We start from the raw sequence: 18,160 nt of genomic DNA, 5'->3' as shown, positions 1-18,160 counted from the left end.
TTTCTTTTTTTGCCCCCATTTTTCTACTCATCCATCTATACACTGGACAAAGCGGAGTGTGGTCCATATGGCTTTCCCAATCACGTTGTCACCCCTCATAAGCTACATTTTTATACCATCGTCTTCCAGATTCAAGGGTTCTGGGTTGTAGTTTGATAGTTTCAGGTATTTACTGCTAGCTATTCCAATTCACTGGAACCTAAAAAGGGTTGTCGATATTGTGTGTAAGAGTGCCCACCAGAGTGACCTCTCAGTTCCTTTTGGAATCTCTCTGCCACTGAAGCTTCTTTCATTCCTTTTCACATCCCCCTTTTGGTCAAGATGTTCTCCATCCCACGATGCCGGGTCTAGATTCCTCCCCAGGAGTCATATTCCACATTGCCAGTGAGATTTACTCCCCTGGGTGTCAGATCCCACATAGCGGGGAGGGCAGTGATTTCACCTGCTAAGTTGGCTTAGCTAGAGAGAGAGGGCCACATCTGAGCAACAAAAAGGCATTCAGGAGGAGGCTCTTAGGCACAATTATAGTCAGGCCTAGCCTCTCCTCTGCAGCAACAGTCTTGCCAAGGGCAAGTCCCCTGGTAGAGGGCTCAGCCCATCAAACCACCAGTCCCCTATGTCTGTGAGCACATCAGCAACCATTGAGGTGGGGAAGCCCAACACCCCTGCATTCTCCACCAGTTCTTCTGGGGGGCTCTGCTTTTTTTTTTTTTTCGTATTTTTTGATGAAAGGGATTTATCACTTTAGTACAGCGGTGCTTTGAGTATATCAGTTTTTTAATATACTCAACAACATTGGAAGTATTTCTTATAGATTTAATTTAGGTATTCTAAAATGTTATATCTGGGTGCTTTTTGTTTCCCCTTGGATTACTTTTTTTTCTCTGTGTATATTTACCACTGTTAATTCTTGTATGGATTGTTTATTTATAGCTTTACCTAATAAAGATTGATGCATATTTTAAGCTGAGTTGCTCTTGAAAGCTGGGATAGGGCAGTAAAGGATATCTTGAACTACTTCAACCAATGAAGTTAGTGAATAATATCTGTGTCATCTTTGAGGTGTAAAACAGGTCACTTTTAGGGATTTCTTGGAAGGAAATGAGCTAGAAACTAGAATTCTTTATGCAGTACTTAACTATTTGACTTTTAAGGCAAATGTGTGTGTTAAGAAATTTTGAAATTTTTTTTCTTTTGGTGGATATCAATATTTATTTAAAATGGCTTGAAACATGGTCTGACGTAGTAAACATAACACAAGGACTAGTTTGAAATCTTTGTGTTGAGTTTTATGTTGTATTTGATGATGAAGATATAGCCCAGTCTGTTGTTACATTGGAATCTAATATGCAAATGATTGGATTTAGAATTAGTGTTTCTAATTAAATATGAACAAATGTAAAATCCTAGCTCATTCGGGTAGATACAGAAAATGACCCTATCTGAAATGCAGTTTTGTCTGTGAAGTTTGCATGCAATTCATTCCACTGGCTCTATGTGTAACCAATTTTCACACAGATTTTTGTCACATTTACTCTAGCCCTTTCCTCCCTTGCTCCCAGGACATGCCTATTCAGTGCCAGAGTAGTCTTGAAAAACATGGAACTACCGTTGGCTAATCTAGAATATAGAGTCTAAAGAGAGGTTATGATTGAGTTAGAGGGCCCGTCCATCACTGCAATAGGATTAAGTAGGTAGAGAAGACCAGGATTGTAAACCTGAGAGTAAATTGACTTGGAAGGAGCATGTGTCTGGTAAGGTGAAGGTTAGAAACATTTTGTACAGGACACAGAATAAAATGTTGTCAATAAAAGCAGAAATGACATGAATTCTCCCTCTACTCACAAAAATTAGGACTTTTTCCTCACCTCACATTTCATTGCTCCTTATTTGGCTTCATAAGGGAGAGGGACAGCATTCTCCCTAGCAAATTCTTCCCTCAACACCAAAGGCAATCAGTCACCAGGTAAAGTTCCAGATTACATTTGTTTGACTATAGTAGTACAAAGAGTAAATGGGGATTATAAATTAGACTAATTCAAAAAAGTCTTTATTTATTATATATAAACCTAAAAAAATTTTTTTAGACAATCCCCAGAAGAATTCAGAAGAAACTACACATTAATTGTCTCTGAAGAGCAGGACTATGGATAATAAAAGGAGGCAGATTTAATTTTCAATGTTGTTCTTGAGGCTTTGTCTATATTTAATAAAACTATTACTTTAGGTGTCATTTAAAAGTTGGCCTTTATTGCTTCACATTTCAGCATTAGTTAACCAGTGTTTTTAAACAATGTCCTTCTCATTTTTACCCTCAAACATTCTTGTCTAATATATGCTCCAGGATTTTTAATGTGAGAAGTTTTGGTGTACATTCCAGTTAATATATTATGACTAGTAAGGAAAGAAATTTCCTCAAAGGCAATAGCAACCTGACCTTTCTGTGTTATATGCCTGAAGAATGCATACATTTACATTAAAATGATGGAGTAAGATTCAGTTTTCTATTTGAATTGTAACTACTATCCTCTCTCCCCACCATACTTTTCTCATGTCCTGTAACTTATAGTGTTTGTTCTTTTTAAAGTAAGATTGTTGCTTTATCTCAATGTGGTTTTCTAAATTGCTACTTGAATTGTATTTTTGTGTATGAAACTTTTTATCCTGCAGGTGGTGCTAGAATCATACCTCATTTTGATAAAGTGGGAGAAACCATAATTCTTTTCAATGTGAAAATAAGACATCATATTATGTAATATTCTTTATGCTTACTCTGGTATTCTACATAAAAGGAGCTTCTCTGAGTATAAAATAAGCAGTAGTTCTCTCTCCTTTTTTTGCTTAAGCAAAAGCATAAAATTAAAGAGTAGGGACAGTCTCTATTTCTATATGTGCTTGGCACTGTTTTTCACAGATAATCTCAGGATACTGAGTACCATTGCTATCTTTGTTTTTTTACAGATGAGAATCAGAGGTTTAACAGGATTAAGTAACTTGCTTGTAATCATTTGCTCAGTAGGTGTCAGAACTGGGAATGAAACCCAGATTTACTAGACTCTAGAACTCTTATAACTGTGCTATCTTGCCTTAGAGTTGTGGGGCATAACATAAAAGCAAATATGTTAAGATTCATTTGTAGTCTGTTCAATGTGAAATGAGACACTAACGTATCATAGTAATATGTGTCTAAATATATACCATTTCAGTCTGTGGCTCTGCCAACAAATGTCACAGTTACTCCGAAGCTGTTGAATACTTCAAATACCCTGAAGCCTTCAAATTTGGGAACAACACCCATACCCTCAAATGAGCCCAACCCACAGGCAGATAACTCAGCAGCTGCTCAGACTAATTTTTCCCCGGTAAGCGCCACATACACCTTACAAATTTTTTAAAATTCTAATTTCTAGCCAATATTTGTGAGTTTTTTGTTTGTGCTTTTATTTCCATATTTAGGTGATGCTAGAAAACGTGAAGAAATGTAAGAACTTCCTCTCAATGTTAATAAAACTAGCATGTAGTGGATCGCAGTCTCCAGAAATGGGGCAGAATGTGAAGAAGCTGGTGGAACAACTTTTGGTAAGTTAGTACTAATAAAATCTTGCCAATGCCAAAGGATCCATAGAATATGTTTTAAATGGGGAATGTATATTTTAAATGAAATTTATTTAATGCACTTCTTGATAAACTTTAGTTTTTGCTTTGTAAAAGCTTTTTAATGATCATGAATCTCAAACAAGTAAATCTCTTCTGTATTACTTTATATATAGCAGTCCTGTTTCCCTTAATGTAAAACAGGCCTTGGAGGGAAGGTTGACTTTTTGGTCAAATAGGAAATTGTTATTAGAATTACAAAATGCTGTGAAGCCAGGCTATCAGTAAACTTGATCTCTGAGGTTTCTATAAGTATCACAGAGTCTGTCTCTCTTAATTACCAAGTTATACTTCCTTGGTTTCTTATTTTTTGCTTTTAAATTAAAATACTTAGATTTGCTAAAGAGGACAGAGATGGAAATAAGCAGATATTATATACCATGTATTAACGAACTAGGGTGAGGATGTAACAAACATCATTTTGGATTCCTTGAACTACTGAAATCTACAGATTTCTCTGACCATAGAAGTAGAATTTTTATGTATTCTTCATATAAAAACTGTTACTTTTTCCTAGAGGAAAACATGTATATGTTTCACATATTTTATTGGAAAGCAAGTATAGTTTATAAATGTTGAAATACCTTCTTTACTACTATTTTTTATGCTATTTGAAATGGTTAGTTTTCCATTAGAGAAGATAATTTTATTTTAGAAATTATAAGTTACAATTTAACTTTTGAGCCTCTTTTTAAAAGTAAACATTGAACTTTTGATCTTCCATTTTCAGAGAATGCTAGGTTTGAAAGGGGTTCTGGTGACTTCTTTCTCTGAGAGGCTAGTCTCTAGAATAAGAACATGATAGAAAGGAACATTCATCTAATAAAACATTTAAAAATTTCTAAGCATGAATGGTGTGTGAAGGCGGTGGAAAGGGTAAGCTCAGAGTCATGTATGTCACCAGAAAGAAAGACGGAATGCATAAAACAGTGAATCTTGTGATGGACAATGTCTGTGATTAACTATACAAATATTAGAAATCCCTCTCATGGACTAGAACAAATGTATGACACTGTAACTAGAAGGCAATAATAGAGGGGCATATAGGAAAAAAAATATACCTATTGCAAACTATATACTACAGTTAGTAGTATTTTAACATTCTTTCATCAACAGTAACAAACATACTATACCAAAACTATGAATCAATAATGGAGGGGGTGGTGGTTAGGGGTATGGGAGGATTTGAGTTTCCTTTTTTTATCTGTCTTTCTTTTCTGGAGTAATGAAAATGTTCTAAAAATTGAAAAGAAAAGAATTGTGATGGATGCACAGCTGTATGATGGTACGATGGGCAGTTGATTGTACTCTTTGGATCTTTGGATAGTTGTATGGTATGTGAACAATCTCAATAAAAAATTAAAAAAAAAAAGAAAAAGAAAATTTCTAAGCACAAAGAATTTGTATGAACTTTGCAAGCAGATAAGAGCAGTCTAGAGTTAGTCACATGCCCTTTCTAGCTTAACAAGATCTATTTAGCTTAGAACAGCAGTTCTCAAAAACATTTTGATCTCAGGATACTATTACATTGTAGAAAATTGAGGATTCCCAAAGGCATTTTGTTTATGGGCAGTTATAATTAAAACTGAAAAATTAAAAAAAAATTCATTTAAAATTAACACCCCATTAAATGTTAAATAACATTTTTATTAAAACTAACTTTATTTTCAAAACAAAAATTTAGTATGAGAAGAGTTGGCATTGTTTTTATATTTTTGCAAATCTTTTTAAAGTTTTACTTAAGAGAAGATAGCTGTATTCTCCTATCCGCTTCTGTATAAAATGTTTTGTGATGTTATTTTGATTGAATTATTTAGAAAAATCTGACCTCCCACAGATAGGTGGTTGGAAAAGTCAGTATTTTAATAGCCTTTCTCCAGGTTATTGTGGATATTCTTTAAGAGTCCGCTGGTTTATCTTGCACTTTGAATGTATCTTTTGCCCATGTGTGATTTTTGTAACAGCATGCATTAGTCATTTGGAAAGTATTGTTTCACTGAATTATACAGATCTTCTAAATGTTGACATATTTGATATTTAAGAGATCAAAAAATCATTCTCATTAATTTCACCAACAGTTTCACCAGAGAAGTCTTTAAAGACTGTAAAGCTATCAAGCTCAGGGTGGTAGGTACACATTTTCCCAAATTTTGATTTTGGCTTCAGAGCTCCAGTTTTTCATTGGCAAAAAAATATTATTAGTTGTTTTTCTTACAGTGATAGACTTGCTTTGTTTATTTTTGAGAAAATGTCTATAAAGACTCAAGTCTGAACAACCACAGTTTGTCATTCTTTCTGGTAAAAATGGTGTTTCATGGAGAAAAGAGCAGCTAATTCAGCTGGCAACTCAATCACAAAGAACATCTTTGGTCTGCTGCAGAAAAGTTTGGCTTTATATGTGGCTCCCATTTTGCCACAGACAGTATTAAAATGTAATGTACTTTTTGATTGTTCGTCACAGACATTTTGAAGTGAAACTGGCTCTGTTTTTTTGGTCTCACTGCAAATGCATACATATGATGACTATCATTGTTTGTTGCTGTTCATTGCCTTTTATGCCAGCAGTTTTACCTGCTGTTTCTTTTGTACAATCAGTATAAATCTTGACACAGTGAAAAAGACAAAAACAAAAACAAAAATCCTTAGTAATATGAAATAGTTTAGTCCTTTCATTCTTCTGAAAGACTTAGAGCATAAAGCAATATGTAAGGGTTCCTCAGTCCTTTGAAATTATAGTATATTTGGTATTATGGCCTTGTAATAGCATTCTAAAAATGTAATCTTAGCTTTGTAAAGTTAAGGTAATTTAAAAATTGGAAAAAAAAAAAAACAACAAAAACCTAAGACCTCCAAGCCAAATAACTTCCTATTCCTTATCCCCCAAATTTAGAACTCCTTTAGAGTTCTATCAGATTGTAATAACATAGCAGCATTCTGCCAGCCAGATCGCTTCTTACTTTGCTTACTGGGATCTTGTTTTTTTCCTTTATAAAATTTTTATTGTGGTAACATTGGTACAACATAACATTTCCTATTTTAGCCACTTTCAAGTATACAGTTCAGTGGTGTTAATGACATTCACAATGTTGTCCTACCAGAATCTTAAAAAAAAGTAATCCTTTCGCTGTATTCTCTATGAACATTGTTTATGTTTACTTGTTCATAGGGACATAAAAATTTTTCCTCATTTAATGATGGATTTTACTAATTGTGAAAAGCTTCTCTGTGTCTAGGATCATGTATTATACACTTTGCTTCTTTTAAAGTATTTGTATACCTAGAAGTGTTTTTCTTTCTCCCATTCCTCAGGATGCAAACATTGAAGCTGAAGAATTTACTAGAAAACTGTATATTGAACTCAAGTCTTCACCTCAGCCTCATTTAGTCCCTTTTCTTAAGGTAGAATTATGTGTTGCCTTAAAGAAATTGTTTGGATTAGATTAAGTTAAAATAATTAAAAACCTGAGTGTTTGAATATTACAGCAATTCAGTGTGCAGATACTAGCAATATTAGAGAAACCCCTCTGCTCTTAGAAACTGTATGTAAAGCACTTCATAGTCCATATTCTTTGGATTGAACATGTGAAAACAGAAGTGATATTCATGAACATAACTTAATGATTATACTGTTAAATGCTTGTGCAGGAATATACTCAAGGACTCTTAATTTTTTTTTTTAAAATAGAGCCTTCAGTTTTTATCCTCATGACTCATATTCTCTTAGAAGTAGTAAGTCAAATTTGGTAGGAGGGCTATTCTTTTAAAAAGTTAATTTACATTGTTAGTAGGCGTACTCTTTAAGGTTTATTGAATTAAATAGGATTTAGGGGAGTGCAGTAACTTTGATAATGAGAGCTGGTTTAGACAGACTGTGTGTGTGTGTGTGTGTGTGTGTGTGTGTGTGTGTGTATTATTTTTGGATGCTCGGAAGCTAAAAAGGAATTGAATTGAAGTTTATAAAGTCATTAAAGACCCGGGGCTATAGGGAACCAAAGACTCATGCCATAAATTTTGAAATAATGGAATGAGGAGTCACCCTTAGAAAATTTGGGGTTAATTGTCTAGGGGGGATGAAAGAGCCTTCACAGTACAAAACTCCTTTGGTTGCCTCATGAAAGAAGAGTGGGAAGAGATGGGGCACCACATTTTTAGGGGGTATTTAAAATAGTGGAAACTGTCCCCATGACAGTAATCAGGTTGATTAGGAAGGTACGAATTATGTGATATGAAGTGTGTGGCTGAAGAAACTGAGAATACTTTAGCCAGGAAGACTTGGTCTGGGGAAGGAAAGGTTGAAGGAACAGTACAAAATCTAATATCAAGAATTTTAGGAATATCTCTATGATGGAGATATGACTTTTGTAGCTCTAGAGCACATAGCTAGAATTAGATAGATTTATCTAAAAATTTGATGGGCTGCTGTGTGAAATCACATCTGTGGAGATGTTAGAAGCAGTTCTTCCTTGGGTCTAAGATTGAATTCAAGGTCTTTTTTAATGCAGAAGTTCTGTGAGCTGTAGGAGCTGTGTATAGCACTGACGCTTTTGAATTTATACTTACTGGAGACATTATAAGGAGAAAGGGAAATTATTAATTTGTACCTACTATGTGTCAGATGTTTTGCTAGCCACTTTACACTTAATTTGCCTTGTTTGCACTTAGTTTTCATATCAATCCTTAGAGAATACACGCTAGATAGTGTAGTATTCTCCATTTTAGGAATGAGAAAACCATTTAAATTGACTAACTTTTGACGAAAGTTACAGGTCCAATAAGTGCCAGAATTTAGTCTATCTGACTAAGTCAGATAGATAACACTACCCTTAAGTTACCAAATATTACCATGAAGTATTTTTACTTTTCTGTTTTCTAAGGCCCTAAGCATTATGCTTTTTTTCTTGAGAGTTTGTTTTGTTTTGTTTGATTGGTTGGTTATCTTTGAGAGCTTTTGGATTGGATGTTGCATAGGGATGAGGGATTCAGCATTTAAGCTTAATCCTGAGCAGGTGGTCAAGAGATAATTTGGAAATACGTTTATATTGTTGTATCTTTAATAAGCCTTGTTACTTTAATGTTTCTTTCTAGTTGTATTTTTCTTCAGAATTCCCTCATCTTAGATTTCTGTTTTAAACTTATTTAAACAAGTCATTTCATTTGTTCTTGTATTTCCAAAGCAGTTTATCTTCAGCCATTTTTAAATTTTGAAAAAAGTTACTGGTAGATTTTCTGTTTCTTTCTTTTGTTACCATTTGTATTTTCTTTTTGCAAATCTTTTTCAGATGAGATTTTTCTCAATCTTTTTTTAAAAAATAAAAGAGGAAAAATAGTTCTCATTTGCTTCTTAAGTAAGGACTGTGTTTTGTGTTTGTTGTTGGTGAGTGCTTGCGTTGTTTCTACCTCTTAGTAGGCAGTCTGACTGAATTTAAGTGTCAAAACAAGGAAATCTTTCAGAACAACCTTTGAATTCCGCAGTAGAGAACCTACCATCCACCTAGTTTTGTACCTTTTTTCCTACTAATAAACAAAAACAAACAAAAACTCCAGGGATAAGAAGGCAGAACCTACTAGCTTTTAGTTTTGAGCTGTCTTGACTCTTTCACCAGAATAGAGGGATAGATAAAGACTTAAAATTCAATCAGAAAATATTCTAGTTTAATTAAAGAAATTGTTTCAGAATTTAAAAGTCAGTTCATTTTAGGTTTAAGTTGGTGTAATGACTATTTCTGTCCAAACTTTGAAGTTATTTAAGAAAAAGACTTTAGTTCTGCTGTGGTGCAAATAAACTTGTAGGTACTGGAGTTAATGATCTGTTATGGGTTTAGATGCATACAAGCAATATAATAATACAGTGTTTTGTTTTGCCAAATTGATATTGAGGTATACAAAATAAGTATACTAATATGACAAAATTTTGTATTAAAAATAAAGCACTTTTGGGCTTTAAATTTATTGTATGCTAGATATTGACAGCATATGAATGAGTGTTACTAGGTTTCCTTGACAGAAACACTTGATATACTTTTGATATATTATGATATTGTATACTTTTTGATATTGATATTGTGTTTTTGTTTATATTGTAAAGATATGAAATACACAGTTTTTCTCAACTAACACCTAATTTTAGTTATTGATATTTTCCCCCTTCCCTGGTGTTTCTAGAAAAGTGTAATTGCCTTACGACAACTTATGCCTGACTCCCAGAGCTTTATTCAGCAATGTGTTCAGCAGACTTCTAATGAGGTAGTTATTACTACCTGCACCACTACGGTAACTTCTTCTGTGGTGACAACAGCAGTTTCCTCAGTCCAGTCTGAAAAGTCCATCATTGTTTCTGGAGCAACAACACCCAGAACTGTGTCCATGCAGACTCTGAATCCACTTGCTGGTCCAGGGGGAGCAAAAACTGGGGTTGTGACACTTCATTCTGTGGGTCCAGCTGCTGTACCCGGAGCAACAACAGCTGGAACTCTTTTGCTTCAGACTTCAAAACCACTTGTGACTTCTGTACGAAATACAGCTACAACAGTCTCACTTCAACCTGAAAAGCCAGTTGTCTCTGGAGCAGCAGTAACGCTGGCCCTTCCATCGGTAACATTTGGAGAAACTTCAGCTACAGCTATTTGTCTTCCATCCGTGAAACCTGTTATTACTTCTGGTGACATTACATCTGACAAGCCTGTCATTGACACTCCAGTCCAAATCAAACTTGCACAGCCGGGCCCTGCCCTTTCACAACTTCCTGGTATTCCAAAGGCAGTTAAAGTCAAACAACTAGTGAGTAGCATATCTTTTCTTCCATTTTCTTTTTTTTTTTTTTTGAAAATTTCAAACCTTCAGAAAACTGACAAGACTGGTAAAATGAAACCCGTATGCCCTTTTTCTAGTTTGACCAATTGTTAACATTTTACTGCGTTTGCTTTATCTTTCTCATTCTCTATTCACACACACACAAACACTAAAATGCTGAGCCAAAATGCTCCAATTGGGAAAGCACATCTGATTTGCAGACCTGAAATCCCACTGAAACCAGATGATTGATGATCTTTGCCATCACATCTCTGAACAGCTTTCTCTGGGATGTGTCCAGGAGAGCCCACTCTTGTCTGTAGCTACATTTTTAAAGGCACTGACTCTTGGTTGTGTTGTTAGTAACTCAGCTGACAAGTGGTTTCCTCCGCATTTCCATTACAACCTGAAAAGCAGTAACTGAGCAAATGTGGACGTTGCCTGACTTGTCCCAGAGCCACAGGTGCCTCACGGGTGGGTCCTGGGGAAGTTTCTGGGGGAGGTCTGAGGCCACAGAAGGAATGCCTCGAGGTCGTGGATGCACAGGGCAGGAAGCTTCTGGCTCTTTCTGTTCAGCGCATACTCTCCTAGCCCTCTGCCTGGATTACTAAGATTGTGTTCAGATTCCTCAATGCCAGTGACTGAGCCCTGGTGTAGTGGACTCCTCAGCAGAGTGAACATTGAAGGTCCAGAAAAAGCACATGATATTAATTTGTTCTGTTAGTGGTGATCGATAGCTTTGATCACTTGTTTAAGGTACTGTCTGCCAGCTTTCTCCCTGATACAGTTACTATTTTTTTCCTCTGTAATCAATAAATATCTTGTGGGAAGATATATTAAGACTTTGTAAATAACAAATTTCTCTGCCTTCTTGAGGGGAAATGGTTGTAGAAGCAGTGATTCTTAAACATGTGTCTTGAGCTGCCAGGCTTGGGAACCAGTGGAACAGAGTAATTGCCCCAGAGAAGGGCCTTTTTTTTTGGTAGCACTGAACAGAATTGAAATCCTCTTCATGAGTCATAGCTGATTCTTGAATCAATGCTAATTTTTATTGAACATCTGTAGTGTATAGACCCCTGAGGTGAAATAACACTTTATAGGTGCATAGAATTTTTAATTCAATTTTATCGAGATATATTCACACACCATATAATCCACCGAAGTATACAATCAATGACTCACAGTATTGTCATATAGTTATTCTTCCCCAAAGCAGGTTTAGTAGAACAAATATATTGATAGTTCTTATTGTTTCAGGTAGTCCAGCAGCCTTCAGGAGGCATCACAAAACAAGTGACTACATTTTCAAATTCCTCAGCTTTGAACATTCAGAAATCTGGACAAAAGAAGATGCCAGTGAACACTGTAATACCTACCAGTCAGTTTCCTCCAGGTAACTAGCCCATACCTGCCCCACCACACTGGGTTTGGAACATGGTAAAGTTTTTGTATTCTGTTTTTAGGATGTTGTACTTAAAGAAGAGAGGTTTGGTCTTTTAAGTTAGAATCTATGAGAGAAGACTGAAAGATAAGCTCTGTTACACTCTTTTTTCACACATGGTCACTTTTTAGGGGATGTGCATTGTTTTAGAATAAAAGCAGCTACTCATGGTATTCTGTAATTAGATAAAATGATCTACTAGAAAATAAGTACCTTTTTAACTTAGAAAATTTGCTATAGCCCTATTTTTTAAAAATACATAGTTCTTTCACTAAATTTGGAAACCAGTGTTATACATGGTAAGTGAGGGCTTTACCAACATAAGTTATATACTATTATCATATGTTTTCAGTCACTTCTTGTGCTGATATTTTTGTAATCTTGGTAATTCTGTTGAAAATTTGAAGACCATATAAAAAGAAATGGGGAGATCTTTATTTTATAGAGCTGATTATGCAGAGAATAAATTCATTGTCATGTTTGAATTTAAACACAGTTCTGGGGCAGCTTAATATTTTCTTTAATTATTCTATATATATTAAAAGCTATTGCCCCAAATTTTCCAACTGTGTTCCCATGTTTGATTTCTTGTTTTATCTTTATAGCTTCCATTCTAAAGCAAATTACCCTTCCAGGAAATAAAATTCTGTCGCTTCAAGCATCTATTCAGAAAAATAAAATAAAAGAAAATGGAACAACATCCTTAAGGTAAAGAAAATAGATAATTACAACTTAGAGAATAGTGTCTAAATAAAATAAATACATTGATACCTTTTAAAAAAGCCAACAGTACTTTACCGAGTGTCATTTATAAACAGTAAACACAAATTTTAAGTATTAAACTCAACGAATTTTGAAAAACATATATATGCACACACCTGTATAGTCATAATCTAGATGAAGATTCTGAACCCTTATGTGCCTTTCAAATTGATTATCCCTATTATCTTCCCCCAGCAGCCACAACTTTTATGTCTGTCACCACTGATCAATTTTGTCTGTTCTAGAATTTCATATAAATGGAATGTTACGTTGTACAATTTTTCTACCAGACTATTTTCACTCAGTATGTTTATAAGATTCATCCATGTTGTTTTGAATATTAGAAGACTGCTCTTTTTATTGCTTGGAGGTTTTCTCTTGTATGAATTTAAAATTGCTTATCCTTTTCCCTGTTGATGGATACATGGGTTGTTTCCATCTTTTGATGATTATATATGAAACTGCTATAAACATTCACATACAGATTTTAAATTTTCATTTCTCTTTAGTAAATATTTAGGAGTATGATCGTTGGGTCATATGGTAAGTATATGTTTATTTAAGAAACTACCAAACTGTTTACCAAAGTGACTGTACCATTTTGCATTCCTACCAACAATGATGAGAGTTCCATTTGCTCACAACTTTGTTAGTACTTGGTATCACCATTTCTTTTGATTTTAACATTCTCTTAGGTATGTGGTAGTTATGTTACTGTGATTTCAATTTGCATTTCCCTAATGACTGAAGATGTTGAGCATCTTGTGGTTATTTGCTCTCCATATATATTCTTTTTTGAAGTGCCTATTTAAATCTTTTGCCCGTTTTTCTTTATTTTTTTTTTCATTGTTGAACATTGAGAGTTCTTTATGTATTTAGGATACAAGTCCTTTGCCAGATAAGCGACTTGGAAATATTTTATCTGTCTGTGGTATATTTTTTCATTCTCTTAACATCTTTTGCAGAACAAAAGTCTTTAATTTTGCTAAAGTCCGATTCACTGATTTTTTTCTCTTATGGTTTGTACTTTTCATGTCTTACCAAAGAAATGTTTATGTAACCCAAGGATACAAAGATTTTCTCCTGTGGTTTTTTTCCTAGGAGTTCTGGTTTTAGGTTTGCTCATTTTTGTTTGTTTGTTTGTTTTTTTAACTGATCTCCTTTAATTCCCATCTATATAGAAATACTGTGCTTATATAAAAAAATCAGTGTTTCATATTTTACCTACTTCTTTGTCTTCTCCCATTTTTAGTTGCCTTATTTCTTTCCACAACAAATAACATTTGTACATTAATTTTCCTTCTTCATCCTCACCTGTATTTTAGTTACAGGTTTATTCATATATGTACATTAAAATACTTACCTTCAGTCCTTTTTCTGAAAATATTTCAGTCATCTCTTGGTTGGATGAAGTTTGTCTGCTAACAGATTCCTTGAGAAAGGCTTGTAGGTACAGAATTCCCTAAGTTCTTTATGTTGGAAACTGTTTTTCTGTGTTCTTGATACTTGAAGGACAAGGCTGGATATGAGATCATTGGTTAACCCTTTATGTATTGCATTTTAAAAAAATGCTGTGCCATTATTGCCTTGATTTATATGTTGTTTTTAATTTGTTCGATCTTTTTGTTTGAAGGCCTTGAGAATTTTTTCTTTATCTTTGAAATCAAATAGTTTTATGATAGGATATGTTGTGAAGTAGATCATTCTGGGTTAATTCTATATTAACCACAATATATTCCATTGTTTTGTGGTTCTTCAGGGACTGCAACAACATAGATTATTCCTTCTTTGTCTTGCTTTCATTTCCATTACTTTGTCTTTGACTCGTTCACTTCTTTCTTGATCTCATTTTCATGAACCCTTGGCTTATCTCTTTATCTCTCATAAACCTTTGGCTGTTTCCGACCTTGCTTCAATGCTTTTTGATAGGTTTTTGTTTGCATATACTTGCCCCTAGAAAGCTGTTTGGTTTTCTTTTGTCTTGCAGCTCTCTAAATTTTCCCCATTTTCATCTTCTCCCCTTCACCAGAAGATGCTTTTCACTATCTTTTTTCTTTCTTTCTTTTTTTTTTTTTTGGCTTTTTTTTCCTCCCCAGGAAGCTTCATGTTTTAAACACCGCCAGTTTAAATTTTTTAAGTCTTTTCTCTGTAGCCCATGCTTTGATCTACCAGAACACCTTTTTAGTCTTTTCTGACTTGGAGTGAACTTAGTTTTTCTTCCAATAATATATTTCATCCTCATGCCCATCACTAGCTCTCCCATCTGCCTTGAGGCAGATAAGGGTAGAGGTAAATTGGGGGGAAGTTGGGTGCCAGAGGACAAGAGTGGGTGCACTGAGATTTGTTGTTTTTCTTGTTCATCTATATTTATTTTGAAGTTTGAATATTCATTGTCTTCAAGTTATGCTGAAGCCGTGGTTTTTGCTGTTCTGTATTTTTTTGAGGAAATAATGGAAGATGATTATCTAAGCAGCGATCTTTGTCTTGCAGTTCAGTAACCTTTGACAAAAGGTTAAGTTCATTTAACAAGTACCACAATCAAGATACTTAGAATATTTTCAGTACCCTAAAAGGTTACACCTAGGCCCAGACAACCCCTGATCTTCCTGAAATGGAATAGTACAACTTGTAAGACTGTCTTCTTTTCCTTGGCATAATGTGTTTGATATGCATCCATGTTATTGCCCATTTCAGTAGTTGGTTTCTTCTTATTGCTGAGTAGTATTCCATTATATGGATGTTCCAGAGTTGTTTGAACTGCATTGTTTATCTTTTTACCTGTTGATGGACATTTGGGTTTCCAGTTTTTGAATAAAGTAGCTAGGAACATGTTATATGGACAATCATTTTTCCCTTATTTCTGTAAATATGTGGGGATGGAGTTGCTGCATCATATAGTCAGTGTATGTTTAACTTTATAAGAAACCACCAAACTGTTTTCCTAAGTGGTTGTGCCACTTACATTTCCACCAGTAATGTATTAGAGTTCATTTCAGTTGTTCTGTATCCTTGCCAGTAGTTGATACTGTTAGTTTTTTCAATTTTAGCCACTCCAATTGGTGTATAATTGTATCTCATCATTGTTTTAATTTGCATTTCTCTGGTGACTAATGATGCTGAGATATTTTCATATCCTCAGTGACCCATTGTGTAATTTCTTTTGTGAAATGTCTGTTCAAATATTTTGCCCAGATTTTAATTGAGAGTTTTTACCAATAAATGAGCTTTTCCTGCATCTGTTTAATAGGATCAATAATATATGATCTGTTGTTATTATGCTTGCCTCAGAAAAATGAATCAGGATGTGTTTCTTCCTCCTGTGTTTTCTTAAAGCCTTAGTGTAGAATTGGTATTATTTCTTCCCTAAATGTATGAGTAAATTTACTTTTGAAACTAGGCATATTTGCTGTTTTCTTTGGGGGAAGGTTTTTGATAAGAAAGTAAATTTCAGTGATAGCTATAGGGCTATTTAGATTTTCTATTTCGTCTATATCAGTTTTAGAAAGTTGTATTTTTTATGATTTTTGTACATTTCATCTTAGTTTTCAAGTTGATTGGCATGAATTTGTTCATATTTTCTTTTATTGTGTGTAGATTCTGTGGTAGAGTGGTAGTATGCATTTTTCCAAGGATTTTGTGTATTATACCTTTGCTGTTGACATTGTTGGGCAAGAAGTTGTTCGTTTTATTCCCTTATTCTTTTAAGACTTAAAATTTGTACTGACACTAATTTTCATTGCTAGAGTTTTTATCAATTTTGTTAATATGTACAAAGAATCAGTTTTTGATTTTGTTAATTTTATCTATTCATCTTTTGTCTACTTCAATTTTTAAAAAAAAAATTATTCCTTTCTCCTTACTTTTCATTTAATTGCTCTTTTCCGCCTTCTTAAAGTGGATATCTAGATTGTTAAATTTAAACCTTTCTTCTTTTCTAAATAAAAGCATTTAAACTATAAATTTCCCCCTAAGTACTGATTTTGCAGCATCCGGCTAATTTTAGTATCTTGCTTTCATTTCCATTCATGTCATAATAAGTTCTTCTTTCCCTTCTATTTAATAATGCAAGTATTTGGGGCTTTTGTAGACACTTTAGTTTGTTTTGTTTTCTGATTAATTTTGTTGTGATCAGAGAATATACTTTGTATAATTTCAATATTATTAAATTTATTGAGGCCCCTCAGTGTGGTCAATCCCCTGGTGACCTCTAATTCACTTTGGGTCATTATGAATCTGCCCATTCTGGCTATTTCCTAGAAATGGAATTATGCAATATTTGTCCTTTTGTGTCTGTTTTATTTCACTTAGCATAATGTTTTCAAGGTTCAACCATGTTGTAACATGTATCAGAACTTCATTACTTTTTGTGGCTGAATAATACACATTTGTATGTAATACCACTTTTTGTCTGTCCATTCATCTGTTGATAGACACTTGGGTTGTTTCCACCTGTTGGCTATTCTGAATAATGCTGCTGTGAACATTAGTGTACAAGTATCTGTTAGAGTCTCTTTTTAAATCCTTTGGGTATATACCTAGGAGTAGAATTCCTGGGTCATCTGGTAATTAATTCTATGTTAAAATTTTGAGGAACTGCCAAACTTTTCCAGAGCAATTGCACCATTTTATATCCCCACCAGCAATGCAAAGTTTTTTCAGAGCTTTGCCAATGCTTACTAGTTTCATTTTTTAAATAATAGCCATCCTAGTGAGTATGAAGAGCTATCTCACTGTAGTTTTGTTTTGTATTTTCCTAATGGCTGAAGATGTTGACTATTATTCAGTTTGGGGAGGTAATGTTGTGTAAGTGTCAGTTTAGTCAAAGTAGCTGATAGTTTTCCCATCTTCAATATCCTGCGTCCTCCCCCTGTTTCTAATTCTGTCAATTAAGTATAGAATTAAGTATAAATGTCTGAACACTCCAATAAACAGAAAAATGGGTATTAAAATCTTCAATTATGATTGTGAATTTGCTTATTTTTCTTCTTTAGTTCTGTATATTACATTTTTGAAGTTCTGCCATTAGATACACAAATTGTTATATCTTCCTAATGAATTCACCTTTTATGATAATTAAATGTCCTTTATTTCTGAAAATATTTCTGGTACCAGTATCTATTTTGTCTTTGTTTTTGTTTCATTGGTGGCTCAGCCAAATACAGTGCAGTGGGGTGGCTGAAATAACAGGAATTTATTGGCTCATGGTTTTGAGGTAGGAAAAAAGTCTCAGGTCATCATCAAGGTAATACTTTCTGAGATACCTCTTCCCAAAGACTGGCTTTCTGGGACTGGCTGCTGGTGATCCTTGGTCCTGGGCTCCTCTGTCACATGACAGTGCGCATGTGGGCCTCTCCCTTCTCTTTCGGGCTCTGTTAACCTTCTTCTTGATTCCCATGGTTTTTCTCTCTGTCTGAATTTCATTCAGCTTATAAAGGACTCCGATAATAGTGTTAAGATCTGTCTTGATTGAGTTGGGCCCCACCTTAACTGAAGTAACCTCATCAAAAGGTCCTA

The 18,160-nt window shown here is 34.3% G+C and overlaps 1 protein-coding gene across 2 annotated transcripts in view; it reads left to right on the top strand.

Moving 5' to 3' along the window:
* TAF4B (TATA-box binding protein associated factor 4b) overlaps positions 1-18,160 on the top strand; it is a 197,223-nt gene that overhangs the window by 13,821 nt on the left and 165,242 nt on the right. For both annotated transcript variants that reach the window (XM_037805602.1, XM_037805603.1), the window contains exons 4-9: positions 3,207-3,362; positions 3,457-3,579; positions 6,964-7,053; positions 9,817-10,431; positions 11,701-11,836; positions 12,490-12,592. In XM_037805602.1, coding sequence (XP_037661530.1) covers positions 3,207-3,362; positions 3,457-3,579; positions 6,964-7,053; positions 9,817-10,431; positions 11,701-11,836; positions 12,490-12,592 — 1,223 coding nt within the window. The remainder of the gene's footprint in view (positions 1-3,206; positions 3,363-3,456; positions 3,580-6,963; positions 7,054-9,816; positions 10,432-11,700; positions 11,837-12,489; positions 12,593-18,160) is intronic.

This window comes from Choloepus didactylus, chromosome 16 (assembly GCF_015220235.1).
Source record: "Choloepus didactylus isolate mChoDid1 chromosome 16, mChoDid1.pri, whole genome shotgun sequence".
In the NCBI taxonomy this organism is placed as follows: Eukaryota; Metazoa; Chordata; class Mammalia; order Pilosa; family Megalonychidae; genus Choloepus; species Choloepus didactylus.
This window is presented reverse-complemented; position numbering and strand designations above follow the sequence as displayed.